Raw genomic sequence first — 20,267 nt, forward strand, 5'->3', positions numbered from 1 at the left:
CGCCGAGCACTTCCGGGTCACGGGGCGGTGCGCCGAGCGCGGCAGATTCGAAGCGCGGGCGGGGCCGGCGGCGGTGGCGGCGGTGGCTGCGAGAAGCGCTAGGCGGCAGCGGCTACGCTGCGGGGGAGCTCCCGGCGGCGCCATGGACGAGGCCGTGGGCGACCTGAAGCAGGCGCTGCCCTGCGTGGCCGAGGCGCCGGCAGTACACGTGGAGGTGCACCAGCGCGGCGGCAGGTGAGCCGTCCGGCCCGGGCCGACCCCGACTGACCCGGCCAGTGCAGCCGGACCCGGTCGGAAGTGACCCCGACTGACCCGGCCCGACACGCACAGACCCGCCTGAAGTCCCTCCTGAGGAGGCCCCACCCGGCCGGGCTGACCTGAGCACACAGACCTGTACCTACCCCGCCAGGGCCTTACCCCGCAGGACCCCGGGACTGGGACACTGACCTGAGCCCGGCCTGAGGCAGAATTGGGGCGATGGGACAGCGCAGTTATGGTACATCGGAGGGCTCAAACTAGGCTGAAGTAAATCCTGGGCTGAAAGTTGAGTGAGATGTTAAAACTTTGAGCCAGAGTTTCTCAGACCCTTTCATTTTCCCTGGGTCCCCACGGATTTGGCGATTCACAGCAAATCCCACTCATTTGTGACTTCGAGCCAGGTCGTGGTATGGCTCCTGTGGGTCCCGTGGGCTGTACCCCTACCCCAGCCCACAGACACCTATATAGCTGCCTCAGATTCTCAGAGACACCTACACAGGATGCCACCGCAGCCTGGAGACGCCCGTGTACAACTGTACCTGGGCCCAGAGACATACAGGCATAGCCACACAGGAGCTGACAAACACCCCCGCACAACCACACTGTGCACTGCGGCTGCTGTATTGGAGGGTGCGGGAAGGATTGCAGAGGGACAGCGAATCGCCTGCCTGGCTCTGCGGAGCCAGTCCAGGAGGGCTCCGAGGGAGGCAGCCGTTGAGTTAGAACCTAAAACGTGACTAGTGGATCAGCTCAGCGAGCTGGGGCAGCAGTAAGGAGGCACGACGCTGTGCAGGTGACATTGGAGGAAGCTGAGTATCAGGACGGCAGCGAGGTGGGCTGAGGGAAGCCCTGGTTGCCAGGCTCTGAGTTTCAGGTTTTAGAGGCATGTTCCGATGCTAGCTCCAGGCCTGACCCCACAGCTGTGGAGTTTCTTCCTTCATTAATAGTAGCAATAGCCAACATTTATCAGATGTTGACTGTGCCAGGTGTCACCCTGAACCCCTTGGATATGTTGCCTGATCTAGTCTCTGCAGCAGCCCAACGTAGCAGGAGATCTCACTGATAACCCCCTTTCCACCTGGGAGCCCAGGCATGGGCCGCACATTTGGTGGAGGGACCTGAGCAAGGTTGGCATGGATCTGACCACAGGCCAGCTCCACCTGTCCTCCCAGCCACTGTGCATTCTTGGGTGCGGTCTGAGTTTTTGAAAAACATTTTTAAAATCTTGCATTTTAACTGAGATTTTATGCATTTTTTATTGGTTTTTCAGCACTGCAAAAAGAGAAGACATAAAGCTGAATGTGAGGAAGCTGCTCAATAGACACAATATTGTGTTTGGTGATTACACGTGGACTGAGTTCGATGAACCTTTTCTGACAAGAAACGTGCAGTCTGTGTCTATCGTTGACACAGAATTAAAGGTTAAAGACCCACAGGTAAGTTACTAGTGGGGCCAAGTAACAGTTAACCCTTTGTTGGAATCAAAGTCAGGGTCATGGATATATTTTGCTGTTTGCTGTCAGGATAGCAGATTGCCAGACACTGGCTCACGTGTGTGTTAGTTTGGGAGACTACACAAGCTCTGTCAGGAGCCAGGCCCCTGTTGTAGGGATATGGACCGCTGCACCACCTCTCTGTATAGTAGCAGGACAGACTGGAACCAAGGAACTAGGATGCAGTGCTGTAGAACAGTAGGCTGCGCTGAGGAGGCTGTGTACCTTGTCTCATTCTTTTGCTCAACAAATACTCATGAAGTGCTCAGCATGTGACCTTAGGAGGTGGGGGCATGGGGGCTGCAGAGGTGTGGAGACAGACTTGCCTGGTAGAAGTTCCTCATCTTGTTCCGCTTTCTCTCTGCCTCACCCACCATCTTACTGAGTTCACGTGTGGGAGTTTGGAACTTTGTGTGAGAGAACGGATGTCCTCTGCAATTCTAGCACTTGTAAAACAACCACCTGAAGGCCTCACACCTGTAATCCCAGCACTTTGGGGGGCTAAGGAGGATCACATGAGGCCAGTTCAAGACCAGCCTGGGCAACATAGCAAGACCCTATCTGTACACAAAAAAAAGTTAAGAAAAAAGAAAAACAATGTATAACGTATTTTAAGGAAAATACATCACTTAGAACTGTGCAATTCTTGTCTTATAAAGAACCAAATTTGCAGGATAAGCTTGATACTAAATTGTGCTCATGAGGTGGACTTCCACATTTGTATACTGGGACTTGTGTTTGCAGCACGTCTGAGCCTTATCCACACTGAGGGCTGATGCCATCGTCATGGCTCTGGCCAGTCTCGGGAAGACCTTCCTAATGGTCTGGTGGAAGGACAGATGGGCACAGCCTAGCTGGAGGAGTTGGGGCTGCCAGGGAAAGCTTTGATGTTCCCTCTTTGACTACACATTCACTGTAGGAGTTTTAACAGACAGTTATGCGGTTTTGTAGATACGTATGAACAAATGTTTATTACATGTTAATAAGTCAAGGAATTGAAATATTCCGTTGCCAATCAGATTAGTTAATGAACATAGGAATTTCAGACATCTGCACCAAAAATGAATAGCCATTAAAAACAATGAAATAGATTTCTATCTACTCCTGTTAAAACGTCTGTAAGCTGAAATAAATGTGAAGTTATTTACTTCACAAGTTAGAAAACTATATGTGTCAATTTTTCACTAAATCTGTGAGTGTGCTACTGACTATAACATCTCTGGGGTTGGATTTAGGGGTCAGTCTTCATCTATTTTGTTTGCATGTTTCTTTTTTTTTTTTTTTTTTTTTTTTTGAGACAGAGTCTCGCTTTGTTGCCCAGGCTAGAGTGAGTGCCGTGGCGTCAGCCTAGCTCACAGCAACCTCAAACTCCTGGGCTCGAGTGATCCTTCTGCCTCAGCCTCCCGGGTAGCTGGGACTACAGGCATGCGCCACCATGCCCGGCTAATTTTTTATATATATATCAGTTGGCCAATTAATTTCTTTCTATTTATAGTAGAGACGGGGTCTCACTCTTTTTTTTTTTTTTTTTATTTTTTTTTGGGGTCATCCTTTAGCTTGTAAGGGGTCTCACTCTTGCTCAGGCTGGTTTTGAACTCCTGACCTTGAGCAATCCGCCCGCCTCGGCCTCCCAAGAGCTAGGATTACAGGCGTGAGCCACAGCGCCCGGCCTTGTTTGCATATTTCTTAGCAAGCATGCATTAATTTGTAATTATAAAAAATAGTAAAGTTTAAAAAAAATAAATGTAGGGCCCTAAGGAAGAAGGATGGGTATACATTTTTAAAAAAGCTAATCCTAAATCTGAACTAATAACCTCATCTAATCTAGAACTAGTTTTTAACATAGCATATGTTCAATTTTGTTTTTGGACTTTAGCATCTGATTTGTACAGCTGGCATTAGAAAGTGAGATATTTTAAATTTGCGTAGATTTCTTTGGTTTCTCCTTCTCCTTATAGCCCATCGATTTGAGTGCATGCAACATTGCATTTCACATCTTCCAGCTGAATGAAGATGGCCCCAGTAGTGAGAATTTGGAGGAAGAGACAGAAAACATAATCGCAGCAAATCACTGGGTTCTGCCTTCAGGTGCGGGGTGTGGTGGCCCAGGGTGGGGCAGCTGAATGAGGCTGAGGTCAGAGGATCACACGCTCCTGGGGAATGCCAAGTCAGTCCACTGAGGGGGTTCTATCTGTCCATTTGTTCTGTAGGATTTTGGGATGTTTTATCTCTTATGAAGTGGAAAGTTTATCACAAAAGATGACCGTAGAGATTTCCAATGTAAGACCATATTGTCTTTTTGGACGGGTACAAGGTGGATACCAGCAGAGCCATCGGGGTCTGACAGGCAGAGTCCAGGGGTGAATTCGGTCATTGTGTGGGGAGAGTGGAGGATTTAGTGCTTGTATTAAAGCACACATAACAACAAGATGAAAAAAAATTCTTTTTCTCTGTTTATCTATTAAAAATCTCATGTGACCAGCATTGATTTTGCACCTTCAGTTTAAAAAAAATCAAAATTTGAGGGAAAATTTGAAAAACTGACACCTCCCTGTAGTCAGGATCTTAGTCGACTGTATGTGAACAGCTAGTGCACGTGTGGCGCAGGCAGACTGAGTAGGAGTGTAACACCTACCTTCCTAAAATTAGGTCTTCGTTTCATTCTCTCACAGCTGAGTTCCACGGGCTTTGGGACAGCCTGGTGTATGACGTGCAAATCAAGTCACATGTAAGTTGCTATGCTCTTCCCCCAAAATGCCCTGTTATTTGAGGAAGCCTGAGCACCTCTGAGCTCCTCGGTTCAAACGGGCTTTGGGAACCCCTGCCCTGGGTGTCTGCCCACGAGCACTGCTCCAGAGTGGAGCTAGTCTCTGCCCCTCCCTGCGGGGAACAGAGAAGGGAGCAGACTGGGGATAGTTATCTCGAGTCCTGATCTTGCCCTGAACTCTGAGAAATGAGCAGGGCCACAGTCCTTCCATGCTGCAGGATGTGCTAGGAGACTGTCACTCAGCCATCCAAGGGTGCCCTCAGCATTGTGGCTGTTGTGAAATTTTGAGTAAACAGGCCATGTACTTGCCCACTGTTGTGGGGACTTACTCGTTACTTGATAAATCCCTTTGTAATTTTGTTGAATGTTGTCATTTTACATAAAGGTGGTCCTTTTCTTCTCCTCTCATATTCGTGATGCTTATGGGTCCTGTTGCGCTCTGACTCGAGAGCCTGTGGGTGCTCCCCTAGCATGGGGATGGTGGTCCCTCCAGAGCAGCCTTGCTCTTGCCCCTTCTCATTTGGGTTCAAGCTTCAGTGGCACGTGTATCAGAGCCTTTGCCTTGTGGGCACCTTTGTATGTTTAATCTGTTTTACTCTTTTCTCCCATCAGCTCCTTGATTACGTGATGACTACCTTACTGTTTTCAGACAAGAATGTCAACAGCAACCTCATCACCTGGAACCGGGTGGTGCTGCTACACGGTAACACACAGTCGCTGACTAGGCAGGACAGACTCGGGCAGTTGTAAAGTCAGCTTTCCTGGAGCCCTTGCCCCTCTGGGCTCCCGCAAGGAGTCACAGCTGTTTGTTTTCTGCAGGAGCCAGCTAGAATGCTAGAATATTCTCTGTGAAGCTGACCCGCTCACAACACTTGGGGCATTTGTTCATTGGGCCTTCATTCAGTAGCCCCCACTTATCTGTAGGGTACATTCCAACACATTCCCCAGACACCTGGAACCACAGATAGTCCCGACCCTATGTATATTCTTTCCCATATGGATTTTCTTTTTTTTTTTTGAGACTGAGTCTTGCTTTGTTGCCCAGACTAGAGTGAGTGCCATGGCGTCAGCCTAGCTCATAGCAACCTCAAACTCCAGGGCTCAAGCGATCCTCCTGCCTCAGCCTCCTGAGTAGCTGGGACTACAGGCATGCGCCACCATGCTCAGCTAATTTTTTCTATATATATTAGTTGGCCAATTAATTTCTTTCTATTTATAGTAGAAACGGGGTCTCGCTCTTGCTCAGGCTGGTTTTGAACTCCTGACCTTGAGCAATCTGCCCACCTCGGCCTCCCAGAGTGCTAGGATTACAGGCGTGAGCCACCGTGACCGGCCTACCCCATATGGATTTTCTTGTGATAAAGTTAAATGTATAAATTAGGCACAGTTAGAGATGAACAACAATAGCTTATAATAATACAAACGATTATAATAATATGCTGTAATAACAGTTATTTAATACATATGAATTATTTCTGGAATTTTGTGTTTAATATTTTGAGGCTATGGGTGACCGCGGGTAACTGAAACCTTGGAAGGTGAAACTGAGGATAAGGGGGAGTGCTGTGTTACACAATATTCAAATAACTCTGCCTTGTTTCCCAAAAGGACATAACTCCTGAGGACAGGAACTGTCTCATGTTCTTTGTAGTATGCTCAGAGCTTCAATTTGTGTGCAGTAAACTAAAAAGGCCACACTTTAAAGAAATTCTTCTCAGAAATTCTTCCCGGTTCTTCTCAGAAGGAAAGAATGTGTTTTGGGGTTTTGTTGTTGTTTTGGTGTCACTGAGTGGAAAGGGGACAAAGGAATTACATGGACTCAAGGAACACCTTGTTTACAGCAGAGGAGACGTGGGAGCAGTGCTGGCCTCCGCACCAGCTGAGGTCATGGGGCTGTGCGTGGCCTCGGGACGACAGTGAGTGCCCGTGTCCTGGCAGCTCCCCAGCACACTGTCCCCACAGAGGCAGAACAGGCAGTCGGCCAGTTTTTGTGGTGAAGTACGGTATCTTCTGTTTTGAACCAGTTGTACATTTCCTCTTCAGTTATTAAAAACACTTGCAGAGAACTAGGGTTGAACGTGTCTCTGTTCTGCGAGGTACGTGCGCCCTTCCCTGCGGGTCACATAGGCTTCTGGGAGGCCCTGAGCTGGGCACTCAGGGCAGTAGCCGAGCAGGAGGAGCCCTTGCCTCAGCCACTCCTCGGGCTCACGTTAGCCACCTGCAGTGGCAGCAGGCAGTGCTCAGGCTGGGGAGGGCAGATGCCCCTCCTCTGCTTATCGGGAAGGCGCCTGACCTTTGAGAGGTGGCTTGGTCAGTGGCTGTCACAGAGCATGTGGGGAGGAGGACAAGTGTCTGAAGACGTGGACTAGAAAATGCAGTGCCTGCTCAGAGCGCTGCAGGGCAGTGGCCAGGAAGCAGTAAGTGACAGTGCCAGGCCAGGGGTGAAGCTAAGACTGGACAAACAAGTTGAGTCCAAATTAATAAAAAGAATATTACTGGTAATATTTTATTGCATTTAATCTGCTGGCAGACTTCTTTCCAAGTTAATGGGTATTTGTAGTAATAGCATGTTAATGGGGTTTAACTCTGCTCTTTATTTTATTACCTGTGGATAATGCAACTATTAGGAGATTTGTTACAGCACTGAGTTAAAAACTTATTTGCCTGGATCTTGTTATAGGTCCTCCCGGAACTGGAAAAACGTCCCTGTGTAAAGCGCTAGCTCAGAAATTGACCATCAGACTTTCGAGCAGGTAACATCTATCTGGAGATTGGAAAGATGAGAGCAGTGGCAATGGGACTGATAACACACAAAGCCACTTTTATTGTTCTGAACCCTCGTGCACAAATGGTTGTTTCCTCCCCTTCAGTGTAAGTCAGGTCATCGCTCTGTACTCTGCGTGGCCTCAGGGTGTGGCCTCAGTCTCGTTTTACCTGCCGGCTATGGTCTGTCTTGGCGAATTGCACTTTGGAAAGGCATGTCTTCTGCTGTTGGAGGGTGTGTTCTGTGAGGTCGGCCAGGCACGTGGCAGCCTTGCTGGCTTTCTGTCCCCTGCTGTCAGTGACTGAGAAACGCCAGTCTAGTTCTTTCAGGCTGTTAAAAATATCTGTATTTCATTTTGAACAGTTTCTATTGCTATATCTTCAATTCACTGATTTTCTGCAGTGTCTAATCTGTTCAATTCCTTCTAGTGGAATTTTTATTTCTGACAGTGTGTTTTTTTTCCTCTGAAGGTTCTGTTTGATTCTTTTCCCTCTCATTGTGTTCCTATTAAAGTCTTGAACACATTTAGAATAGCTGTTTTAACATTCGTGTCTACTAATTCCATCCTCATCATTTCTGAATCTGTTTCTATGGACTGGTTTTTCTTCTGGTTACGGGTCACATGTTTCTGCTTCTTGGCATGTCAAGTCCTTTTTGATTTAATACTGAACATTGTGATTTGAAGCATGTGGATTTCCTTGTCTTGCTGTAATGACTTGGACTTTGTTCTGACAGGCATTTTAGTTATTTGTGATTGGGTGATCCTTTTGAGCTTTGTTTTTAAGCTCTGTTAGGGAGGGATTTAGGTTCCGTGTTGTCTTAGTACTAGAGTGTGGTCCTTCTGGGGTTTCCTATGCGCACCTGGGGTGATCAGTGAGGCCCCCACTTTTGGCTATGGCTTGAGCTCCACCCGACCTATGTGGGCTGGGAGCCCTCAGCTCACACATCTGCAGTCCCTCTCTACTGGCCTCGTGGAATTTCCCTGCTCATATACTCCTCTGTGCACGCCTTCTGGGGAGTCTCCTCCCCCGCTGGAATTCTGCTCTTCGGCCTGCAGCCGCCCCGACTCCCTGAGCTCTGCTCTCCGTCTCCTGCACTGGGGGGTGCCTTGCTCCGGTACCCCCCAGGGCTGTGGCTGGAAGGTGGTGGGAGGCCGAACGCCAGGGCGGTGGTGGGGTTCGCTCCTTTCCCTTCTCTCGGGGTCGTAGTCCTTCACTGTCTCTTGTCCAGCGTTCTTGCCAGATGCTATTCCATTTATTTTGTCTGGTTTTCTCATCATTTAAGGCAGAAAATAAATCTGATACCTGTTACTTCACACTAGAGGGAATCCTATGAGATTTAGTTTTGTGTATCTATTGTGTTTTCTTTTTAAAAATGTAAGTAATTTTCGTAGGAAAATTGCTCTATTTCAACCCTTCATGTGATGTTCAGCAACTTGGTGTTTGTTGTGACATATCAAAATGCATCTGTATTTTAAAGATCTCTGGGGTCAGTTTCCTGAAACGCTGGAAATATAATAATATTTTCCAGTACAAAAGATCTGGAAATACGTTTTGTGGCTTAGAAATGGTAAAGAGAATCCTTAGCAAGCCTTTCTTTCTCGTTCCATTAAATAGCCAGTGTTTTATGATTTATTTTGTTTAATATTCGACCTGGTTTATTTCACTGGACTGTCCCCCTTTCTCTTCTGTAAACAGTCTTAGTAATTAATGATCCTTTTCTCTTTGTTTAAATGGGAGGCCAGTGATGCTTTCTGAAAGTACTTGTTACTTTTCTGTCGACTTTTGAGACGGAAGAAACTGGAAAGAGGGCCTGGGAGTCAGCTCCTCTCTCGCCTCAGCTGCGTTTCCTGTTTGATTCGGTCTCACACTGAGTGTGTCCAGCTCTGTGGGTGACTCCTGCGTGGGCAGAGGAGTGCTGCTGCCGGTTCTGTGGCTCGGGGTCTGCTCTGGAAAACAAATCACGGTGCCCTCATTTAGGGTTTCATGGAAAGAGAAAAAATGTTTGGCTCCTGCCAAAAACTCTTGATGCCTGTCTTTCGTTTTGTTTACTATCTTAGTGCTGGTACTACTTTTCAAATGTAGAAATATAAGTAGCTTAATCATGAGAGGGCTTTTACTTTTTAACTCAAATAGGCTATGGGAAAATTAATTTGGTACAGTCCAGAACTACTGATTGCATTGTGTTAAGTCTTTCATAATTGTGTAGCACACAGGCCTTGGTGCCTTTATTCTTTGTCAGTGATTGTCATGACCCGAAGATTCAGGAGTGGCTGCCACCGAGGACGCGACAGGACTGCTCAGTAATTTCTTAACCCCTTCTGTCGTCTTAGGTACCGGTACGGCCAATTGATAGAAATAAACAGCCACAGCCTCTTTTCCAAGTGGTTTTCAGAAGTAAGTATTAAATGTTCCAGTCGTCTGGATTGCCAGCCATGTAGCTGAACACACGTCCTGCATGTCAGGCAGATGCTTCTCTCCGGGAGGGAAATGGGCAGAATGTTAAAGGAAGGACGGGCTACCTGTGGTCAGAGGAGGGTTCCAGAGCTAAGGCCTGCAGGACTCCCTCAGTCTGTCCCAGCCCCCGATGGGTGTCATGAGGTATCCGCTGGGCCTCAGGGTGCAGCCCGGCCTCCTCACATGGACGGCCCTGCTGCAGACGCCATTGGTGCCTGTGCGTTCTGTCACCCCTGTGAACTGCAGACCAGAGAAGGTGACGTCCCTCCCTCTGAGGGCTGTGCCCAGGCACTGGTGTCAGCACGTCCTCTAGCGAGATGAGGCAGGACGCCGCACATTGGAGGCCGGGAGTGCACTGCAGCCCATTTGTGCGCTTGCCCCTGTGCTCCATCTCGTCCCCAGTCAGCGGGGACAGATGGGTGAGCAGGGGCGCAGTCACCCACGCTCTGCTGCCCTGGGAAGAGCAGGTGCAGGCACAGGTCCCCGCAGGGAGGGAGCGTGTAGGCTGACCTCTGTGCTGACCTGGCTGTTCTCCATCCACGGTGTTTTCTGAGGGGCCGTCGGGTTGGTGGGGGCGTCCGGGGCGGAGGCCAGGCGGGGCCTGTGTGCTCACGGCAGTGGATGCTGAGAGGGTGTTTTGGTTCCAGAGTGGCAAGCTGGTGACTAAGATGTTCCAGAAGATCCAGGATTTGATTGATGATAAAGACGCTCTGGTGTTCGTGCTGATTGACGAGGTGGGCGTTTGCAGATGTTAAACCCATAACTATAGGAAATTCATGGCCAAGTTGCCTCTTGTGTCATGGGACGCGGCCTGCTCCTGCCCCTCTCTGCCCTTCCCTTGCTCTGCGGGCCGTACTCTGGCGCCACCGAGGCCTTCCCTGCACCTCAGGCCAGGCGTGTGCACCCTTCATGCATGTGCTCACTCACTCAGTGGCCTAGTGCCTGCGGCTGCCCGTGAAGTGCCAGGCGCCCTTTTGACCCGATGCTCTGTCCCTGTCCCCACAGGTGGAGAGTCTCACGGCCGCCCGCAACGCCTGCAGGGCAGGAGCCGAGCCGTCAGATGCCATCCGCGTGGTCAATGCCGTCCTTACCCAGATCGATCAGATCAAAAGGTAACGCTCTGACGCACAGTCACTTCACGTGTTAAATCAGAAGCAGTGGAGCAGTTTGTTTCAGAGGATGTGTGACTGTTGTGCAACTCCAGGTCTCCCCCCTCCCAGGTCTCCTGGGTCAGCTGCAGGGGGGCTTGGGCCCGCCTGTCCTGTGCGTCCTTCACCCCTGAGGGCAGGCTTTGGAGAGGCGAAGGCCGCTCCTGGTCTGGTGTGTGCTCCTGCCGCAGCCCTCGTCCACAGAGTGCTTGCTTCCCCTCCGCAGCCTGCCGCCGGCGTCCCCCTCTGCCCAGGGGCGGGGGCCTGCGTGTGGCCTTCTCTCGGCACCGTGTTCCTGGGATGTATGCACACTTTTCCCCAGCGTCAGACACGCTCCCCACTTTCCGGGGTTCCCCGTTCCACCGGGGGGCCCCACCACATACCCACAAGCCAGAAATGGGGCCACCTTGCGCTCCTCTCCCCACCAGTTGTGAGGCTAAGAGGGCCCAGGAAGGAGCAGGAGCCGCAGCTGCCCGGTTCTCTCGCCCACGTCCCTGGGTTTGACTGCGCTAGAGCTCTGGGCGCAGGTCCTTCCGGCACTGGCTATCTGCCATGCGTCCCTGGGTTTGGCTGCCGCTTCTCCTCACCTTCCTGACAGGTAGCGCCTTCGCCCCCCCAGTCCCACCTGTGGGTGCCAGGGTGAGCAGCCTGTGTGCCCACCCGACCCCGGCACCCTGCTCTTTCTCCCGTGGAACCCCGTGCTCCCTGTCCCCGTTCACCCTGCTGACTTGCAGCGGGCTGCCCACCCTTGCCAGCATCGAGGTGGAGTGGTACCTGCAAGGTTCCCGGCCATGGAGCTGTCTGTTCCCCCCAGCCCAGGAAGGCAGCTCTGCTGGGCCCACTGCACAGCCCCCAGACGTGCTCCCAGGAGCACCTGTGCCTGCATGCTGGGCCGGAACACTGGCCAGTGGACTGGGCAGCCATGGCTATGTGGGGCGTAGAGGCTAGACGGGAAAACAGACAATGAACGTGAATGATCCAGCTCCACACGTGTCTGGGGTCGAGAGAGCTGTGGGATAAACAGTGTTGTGGCCATGCCCAGGCAGGGTTGGCGGTAGGTGGCAGAGCTGCGGGAGCTGGGCGCCCAGTCGGGACCCTGCACAAAAGTGAGATCTGCTGCAAGGCTGAAGGCAGTGAAGGAAGGAGTCACGTGGGGGTCTGGAGGAGCTTTCCGGAAGTCAGTGGAGTAGCGGGGCAAGGGCCCAGGAGGGTCTGTTTACTTCGTCATATTGCTGCCAGGAGAGTCGGGTATGGGCAGAGGTTAGGGGGTCACCAGACCGTGGCAAGGCCTGTGCTGGGCCGTGGCTCTGGTGTGGGACAGGGTGGGCTGAGCGGGGCTGGGTGCCCCTTTATGTCCTGTGAGCAGGCCTGGCTGCTGTCCCTCCTGCCACCCCCACCCCGGTACAGTGGGATAGAATTGAGCCACGCGTACACGTGGTGACCACAGTCCTTGCTTCTTGGCCACCACAGGCATTCCAATGTGGTGATTCTGACGACGTCCAACATCACTGAGAAGATCGACGTGGCTTTCGTGGACAGGGCTGACATCAAGCAGTACATCGGGCCACCCTCCGTGGCTGCCATCTTCAAAATCTACCTCTCGTGCCTGGAGGAGCTGATGAAGGTCAGATTCCTTGTGTTCTCGATTAACTGAGTGGCCTAGACCGAGCCACTCCTAGTATAGAGTAAGGCATTTCAGCACAGGCATCGGTCATCTTTTTAAACTGAAATGGCAGTTTTGTTATATCTGACAGGTAGAGCTAATGGTCCACATTATGGCCACTGATTCAATATTTGTGCTCTTTTGGCACAACGTGCTCGTCATTTTTCGTTATTTGGGGTGCTGACGTATAGGAAGTTGGTGAGTTGGGCGGATGACCTGCCCAGAGCTGGGCTGGGCATCCTCGCCTCAAAGAGGAAGAACGAGCTGACTCGGTTCGAGGGAGGTCACGCCAGCTGCAGGGGTTCGTGGGGCTGTCATCTGACTGAAGTGATCACGTTTCCACTTCCCGTGTTCTGGTGGCAGTGGAGAGCGCTGTGTGAGGGAGCGCGGCTGAGACCCGTGTTGTCCCTGCGTTTCGTGTGCTGTGGAAGTGGACGGGTAGCAGGCAGAGACCGCACGGACTCCCGAGGGAGCAGCCGCACAGCTTTGAGCTTAGGGGCCTCCGTCAGTGACCCAGCAAACCGACAGACGGGGTTTAAACCGTGCTATTGTCGTGGATGAGTTGCCGACAGTGGGGGGTGAATTGCCCACCCACCCTGTCGCCACTGCCTGACACCACAGAGCGGTGGCCTCAGCGTCCTCAACAAGGGTGACACAGTCTCTCTTGGCTGGGGACAGCAGAGCTGGTCTCAGCCATGAACCCGCAGAGGTGGGCGCTGGGCCGGCGCCATTTGGGCCTGCGGCTGCTCTGTGGGATAGGAGGAGCGGGGCTCTGTGGGCTGCGACTTGCGAGTGCCGGGATCTGGAGGGAGATCTGAGCGCAGCGCTGCCGCCAGGGAGCCCTGTGTGACGGCACGTCCCCCGAGAAAGCCGCTTATGTCAGAGGCCCCCACGTGCCCCTGACGCGGCCTCTAGCCCTCAAAGGGCACCGTCTCTGCGCTTGTGCTGGGATCTGAGCTTTAGATTCTAGGTTTTAGCTCAGAGGTATAGACTCGTTCTGGGAGCTGAGAGCATAGGGCAGGGGTCATTTCCCAGGCAGTTTATATAGAATTAGGACATTCAGGTGTTGTGGTGGATACGTGGTTTTGACAGATGTCGGCATGTGACTGAGACCCCTACTCCATCAGGGCAGTTGGCATTTTCACGTGTGCCACTGGACATCCAGTTTCGCTGGAGGGTGGAGAGGGATGGGGCCCAGGGGGGCTGCAGGGGAGCAGGGTCCCCAGGGAACCCGCGGAGCATGACTCAGCGAGTCAGAAGGGACGGTCAGAACACACCCAACAAAGACTGGGTTTCTTAATTTGACCCACAACCTTCACCAAACCTCCACAATGTGCAGAGAATGCCATTTTCTTTCTCCTTTCCTGGGTTCTCAGAACCGTTCATGTTAGAATTCCGTCACAGTAATGGTCACTGTGCCCACCTGACCTGACAGTTCAGCGAGGCCACGGGCAGAGAGTGTCTGACTCCAGACAGCTGATCTGCAGGTGAACTTGTGGGACCCCGGTCCTCAGTCAGCCGGACTCCGTGTCACACTGCTAAATAAGTCTCGTCTTAAACACAGACAGACCAGGCCCTTCCCTGAAAGTCAGGTGGAGTCGTGGCTCCAAGTCTCAGCTCTGCCCACCTGCATTTTGACGCAGTAACAGACTGGGTTTGGTACCTCTTGGTCCCTTCCAGCCCTGGCGTGCAGTCAGGCGACGTTTTGGCCAGAGCCACAGGAGAGGCCCAGTTGCTCTTGTGAGGCTGTGCGTCAGGGCTGGTCACGTCCGGGTCTCTAAGACGTGACGCGGCTCACTCGGGTCTGCGAGGCTCCCTCTCGCTGACTGTGCTCGTGCTCTGTGCGGCACCCTGGTGACCGGGCCTCTGTCCCCCAGTGCCAGATCATATACCCGCGCCAGCAGCTGCTGACCCTCCGGGAGCTGGAGATGATCGGCTTCATCGAAAACAACGTGTCGAAGCTGAGCCTCCTCCTGAGTGACATCTCCAGGTGCAGATTGACGCACGTTTGTGCCGTAGTCACTGGGCAGTCCCAGGGAGGGTCTGGGTGTGAGCTCTCGACACGCCACGGAGGTGAGCGTGCGTGTGTGTGCGCGTGCGTCTGGGTGTGCATGTGAGCACAGCCGGCACGCGTGCTGAGGCCTGTCTTCCATAGCACGCTTCCGTGTTCTCAGAGTTGGCAGCAGGGAAAGGGCTTCTCTGTGGAGGGAGGGAGGCAGGGAGGGAGGGAGGCAGGGTGGAATGGAGCAGAGCCTCGAAAGGTGGAATTTGGGTACGACTGGAGCAAAATCGAGGGGTGCAGGAGCGACGTGCTCGGGCTGTACAGCAGATCGATTGCAGCGCAGAGACGGCTGGTACAGGAGGGGGAGGGGACGTAGCGGGGAGGGTCACAGATTTCTGGACAGAGTTTCAGATTTATTCTGAAGCTGAGCGGAAAGATTTGGATTTGTCGTTGAAGAGGTTCAATTTGGTTGAGATGGGACAGAGAACAGTGCAGAGACTTCTGCAGTCACTGAAGCCGGGCACCGGCCTGGCTACTTGGGGACCCTGTGCTGGCTGACCATGTGCCCACCGCGTTGCACTCCACATGTGACGCCCACGCCTGGTGTGCTCAGGCAGGTGCTGCAGCCCCTGAGCACGGGACGGCAGCCACAGAGCGGGCTCCCAGGTGGCGTCGGGGGTGCTACGGGGCAGGAGGACGCCCCACCCGAACCAGGAGCTGAGGCTGGAGAGGACAAGCCCACTGCAGGGGCTGCAGGGTGAAGGGACACGCAGGGAGGACAAGGCCAAGGGCCGCAAGGAGAGGTGGCGCCTCCGAGGCCCAGGTTGTGCCTGGGTTCTCAGGACGCCTCTGCCAGCCTCAGGCTAAGTCCGTGACAAGCGAGAAACGGAGTCCTGAGCCACGTGACTCTGAAACCAACCCCTGAACCGGTCGTCTCCACACAGGAAAAGCGAGGGCCTCAGTGGCCGGGTCCTGAGGAAGCTGCCCTTCCTGGCTCACGCACTGTATGTCCAGGTGAGTCCTTGCGCGCCCCCCACCCACCGTCCTCAGGGCTCCGCCCACTGGGAGTCCCACCTGGTACCACTGAGGCAGCCCTAAGGTGACGTTCTGGAGCAGCAGGGGCAGCTGACAGGAGCCTCTGAGCAGTAGGGCCAAGGTGGTGGCCGTGCTGCGTGTCTCTGCCCGCCCACTGGTGAACACGCCCACGTCTGCCTCCGTGGTGTTGACAGCTCCTGTCCCAGGCCCTCCCTGGCCCCTGCCAAAGGCTCGTGCCCTTTGGGTCTGGGCTCAGCCGACAGCGACCTGGCGCCACGGCTCTCCCCCCTGTGCTGGGCCCACCGCAGACCCGCCAGCCAGGAGGCCCCCTGCACCAGCAGCGGTCAGGGCGAGGCTCTGCGTGTCGGCAGTGCAGATGCTGACGTCGAGATGAGAAAACGCATGTCTAGAAACAGTCCCTTTCAGTTCAGAGTCCACCTTGCTTTGGTCAGTAGCAGAGTCTGTGCTGGGCTTGGCACTCGGCGCTGAGGACACAGCTGACCACGGACCATGAGCGGGAGCCTTCAGCTGCAGGGAGGTGGCAGCTCAGGGCACTGGGCCGTTTCACTTGTCTGGTTATCGGCCAGGGCGTCCTGGGGTCTGCAGAGCCCCAGGCGTAGGGCGGGCCCTTTGAGGGGCCTCCAGGGTCTGTTCCCGGCAGCTTCTCTTCTCGCCATGTTGGCGGCTGGCTCCGCTGCTCACCTGTGGGACACCGTATCGGGCAGCCCACCTCGTGTGCCTTTCTGCAGTAAAGAGTGCGTAGTGCCCTGGCGTGTGTGGCCCTGTACCCCCTGCCACGCCGTCGGTGCCATGCTGGGGTGTCGCTGCCAGCTGTCCCCAAGGGTGGGCGCCCCAGTGATGCCTGTGTGTCCCCCAGGCCCCCACCGTCACCATAGAGGGGTTCCTTCAGGCCCTGTCTCTGGCGGTGGACAAGCAGTTTGAAGAGAGACAGAAGCTGTCGGCTTACGTCTGATCCTGGGCTTCCCCGTCGTGGCTTTCTACGGGAGACTCACGCTAGCGAGGGACGCCGCCTTCCTCAGAGCAGCCGCCACCCGGGAAGGCCCCTCTGCAAAACGGGGCTCAGATCCGCATGCCAGAAGCCCAGGGGGCCGAGCTTTGTTAAAAGAAGTGTTATATTTACATTATTTTAAAATGCATATTAGAAGACAAATTATAACAAAGATGTCACTTTTACTGTTTTTGCAGGATAATTCAGATTTTGTTTCTCTTTGTGAAGAACTACCTAAGCGTGTTCATAACCATCCCTCCCCCAGTTGGACACAATGCTAACAAATTTTGTTTTTAAAAAAAGGAACATTAACATAGGTGTGATAGAAACAAAAGAGAAGGCGTCAGCCTAAATAAGCGGGTGATCGCGGCATGACAGGTGCGCACGTCACTCCCCGCAGAAGGCAGCGGGTGCTTCCTGGCGTCAGCTTGTTTGATTTGATGCAAAATGTTTTGGAGACTATTTAATGGGTAAGAAAACCCAATTCCTGTGTCACAGAAACTGAGAAAAAAAATTCTAGGCCAAGTGTTCTCCTGGAACAAATACCCAGACATGGTCCAATTTGTGGGGAGAGTGCAGGGCCCCCCCACGTCCGGGTGAGACTGCGCCGACGTCCCTGGCGACCCAGCGCCGTGTTTGTTCAGTGATGTTATTTGCATCTCAAAGGAGATTCGCGTTAACAGAATATAAAATAAATGGATCTATAATTGACATGTTTCACAGAACATTAAGGTTTGGTCTCATGTAAGAATAAATTTCATATTAGTGCTTTGTACATGAATGAAGTCTACCTTTTGAAAAATGGGTTACCTTTTGTTATAGAACTTTTTAAACGTTCACTTTTTTAAGGAATTTTCTATTTTGGTTCTAAATGTCTCTCCCAATTGTCTTGACTTTTATTAAAAAGCACCCACACGGTTACTTTCAGCCTGTTGTGTGCTTTGCGCCGTCCGCTGGGCCTTCGCTCCAGGGGCAGAACTGGGCCCTGCGCCAGCTGGGGAGCAGAGCCGGGCTCTCGGCCTGAGACCGCCTCGGGGTGCTGGTGGGGGCGCAGCCATGCCCAGTCGGGGAAAAGGTCTTTTCATTAAGTGAGTGTGACCCAACCTCACTGTCCAGGAGTGAGTTTGGATCCACCGGGAAGGAGGCCCCTGTGCTCACAGGTGCTTGAGACGTTCCGGCGTTGGGCCAGCTGGGCTTGTGAGCAGGGCGGCGCTGGTCTGCAGGCGTGTGCTGACGCCCCATGGGAGACGGGAGTGTCTCCCGTGGGTGGTGACTGTGGATAGCGTGTGCAGAAGGTCCCTGCAGGGGTGGGGGGCGAGTGTGGGAGTGACCCCAGCTCTGGCACCACTCGCAGGCGGGCCCACCCCGTGCCTGGAGGACGGTGCACTGTTTGCTGTTGAGAGCTAGAGCACATCTTCCTCCCACAGGGTGCAGCTCAATTCCAGCAGGCAGCGTGGTCACGTGTGGATCTGAGACTTGTTTTCTGTTGGGGGGTCTGGCATAGCTTGTCCTCCAGGGCTGGTGTAGCCCACTTCCTCTGGGTGTCCCTGCTGGTTCTCTGCTCCCTGCCGCCCCTCCGCTCTGGCTGGCAGGACCGCGGGGCCCCGCCCTGTGCGGGTGCGGTGGGCATCTTTGGGTCCTGCCGCACCGGCCACCCCTTCCGCAGGCTCTGCATCCGGGGACTCAACCAACTTCATATTGAAGACATTTGGGGAAAAAACCAAAACAACAATTTAAAAAACCACAGTACAGTAATATTTACATGACATTCACACTGCACTGGGTGTCACAGGTACTCGAGAGGTGATCTGAGGTGTGTGGAAGAATTGTGCAAGTTACATGCAGATACCGTGCCTCTTAAGTCAGCCTGGAGTGTCTGTGCACTCCGGTGCACACGGGGTCCATCGCTGGCCTGGATTTTGTCACGGTCTGGACCCTCAGAGGCTCCTCCTCCATGTGGCTCCCACTCTGGCACTGCGCACCCGGAATTCCAGCAACCTTGTCCTTGCTGAACTCTGACCTCTGCCTCCTCTCCAGAGAGCCCTCCGGGCTGTGCTCTTCCCCTCGGTGCCAGGCCACGGGTGACCCCCAGGCCGTGCGACTGCAGGACTCAGTCCCGGCCCTGTTGCCACAGCCGTGCCCACAGCAGCCTCCCTGGAGGGCCCTGACCCTGTGTCGTGGCGGGAGGTGTCTGGACCCCGACGTTCTGCAGAGCGAGGGCCCCGTTGTCAGCCCTTTACCGAGTGTTCCCGCCCGTGCTCCCTCCACCGCACCTTTCCACAATCATGGGACGGGGTCCGGGGCCCCAGGGCTCCTTGCTTCCTCCTTTGTGTCTTGGGGTGGAGGGGGACGCCATCGTACCCCTCACATTGGAGGGACCACCCACGGTCCTGGGGAACGGAAGCCTTGGCAGCCGCCATGGCAAGACGTCCAGGTGACTCCAAAATGGAGCCTGAGTCCACGCGGTGTTTTGGAACACAGCCATGCTCGTCTTCAGTGGTGGCCTTTTGTGCAAGTGCAGCTGCACCCGTGTTGGGACAGCTCGTGGCTCCCAGGCCTGACACAGTCTACGATCTGGCTATTTAGGGAAAAGTCGCCACAGCCAGGCCACCCCAGTCCCCAGAAGTGAGAGGGCTGCACCGAGAGGGTGTGAAGAACGGGGGAAGAGCCCTCACCCCCTGCACGCCTGCGTCTTGGGCCCTCCCAGGGCTCCGTGTAGGCTGCGTCCTGCAGCCTCTCCGTGACCTGGGTGGGTGGCCGGGCTGGTGCCTCCCACCCCTGGGCCTCTGGCCAGGCAGCACGGCCTCTGGCCACTCCCTGAGGGCCGGTGGGACCAGGGGACCCGCCCCAGTCCCCATAGCTCGGGCTGCACACCACCCTCCTGGCCTACAGCTGCGCACACCACCTGGGTGGGCTCGCCTCTCCCAGGCCTGCTCTGCCCAGCTTGCGTCTCGTGGAGGGATTAGCCGTTGGGGCCAGGGACGCCCTGCTCCTCCCAGCCTCACCTGCCAGGCCCTGTGTGCTGTCAGGACCGCTGACATCCAGGGCAGCTGCGTACGCGCTGTGCAGGGGAACAGGGGCTGCTGCCCCAGGACTGGGTGAGAGGCTCTGGACCATGGCCCGGCAGGGGTCCTGGGCCCGGTCCTGGGTCGGCCCCACTGCAGAGGGGACAGAAGACCCCGGGAGCTGGTTCCAGCAGAGGGGATCGCTTCCACGTGCAAGCCAGTTCCCTCTACCAAGAAGTTTCCTGCAAGTGCCCTCATCAGTGGTGGATATCGGTGACGACAAAGACACCTGGGCCAGCATCGCAGCTAACGCTGCAACGGCGAGGACGCCTGTTCTTCCAGGGCGCGGCCTCGTCTCTGCGGCCCTTGGCCTCCCACTGCAGTCAGGCCAGCCTGCACCCTCCCCCCTGCGGGACACTGATCACAAGGCTCCCTGGCCTGCACAGTGGCATCTGCGCCTCTCCCACTGTCCTCTGTGGTCACTGGTTGGGGTCATGTCCTCCAGTGCCGGGGACAGCTGCCAAGGGCACGTGGCCTCGTGATGTCCAGGCAATTGTGGGAGGAGCCGCATGGCTGCCCACGATGGGGGGGCAAAGCTGCACTCGGGCCACCAAGGCCCTCCTGGCCCGAGTCGGTACCCGCACCACCACGGTGGGCAGGACAGTGA

The 20,267-nt window shown here is 54.3% G+C and overlaps 1 protein-coding gene across 2 annotated transcripts; it reads left to right on the plus strand.

The window, feature by feature from the left end:
- Positions 1-14: 14 nt before the first annotated feature.
- Positions 15-17,516, plus strand: TRIP13 (thyroid hormone receptor interactor 13). Of its 2 annotated transcripts, none has more exons than XM_012774139.3 (13): positions 15-234; positions 1,529-1,694; positions 3,710-3,839; positions 4,424-4,479; positions 5,131-5,221; positions 7,199-7,271; positions 9,615-9,678; positions 10,386-10,472; positions 10,744-10,850; positions 12,357-12,510; positions 14,427-14,539; positions 15,496-15,565; positions 16,464-17,516. In XM_012774139.3, exons 1-13 carry the CDS (start codon positions 143-145, stop codon positions 16,557-16,559), a joined length of 1,299 nt encoding a protein of 432 aa, XP_012629593.1. In that variant the 5' UTR covers positions 15-142; the 3' UTR covers positions 16,560-17,516. The 2 variants fall into 2 exon arrangements, with proteins under 2 accessions (XP_012629593.1, XP_012629594.1); XM_012774140.3 differs by having other exon boundaries at positions 16,497-17,516.
- Positions 17,517-20,267: the final 2,751 nt, after the last annotated feature.

The sequence above is a fragment of the Microcebus murinus genome, chromosome 11, assembly GCF_040939455.1.
Source record: "Microcebus murinus isolate Inina chromosome 11, M.murinus_Inina_mat1.0, whole genome shotgun sequence".
Lineage (NCBI taxonomy): Eukaryota > Metazoa > Chordata > Mammalia > Primates > Cheirogaleidae > Microcebus > Microcebus murinus.

Coding starts and splice junctions, on each gene's coding strand:
- TRIP13 (XM_012774139.3), top strand. CDS start 143: ATGGACGAGGCCGTGGGCGACCTGAAGCAGGCGCTGCCCTGCGTGGCC. Junction 235..1,528: donor GTGCACCAGCGCGGCGGCAG/GTGAGCCGTCCG, acceptor TTGGTTTTTCAG/CACTGCAAAAAGAGAAGACA. Junction 5,222..7,198: donor CCGGGTGGTGCTGCTACACG/GTAACACACAGT, acceptor ATCTTGTTATAG/GTCCTCCCGGAACTGGAAAA.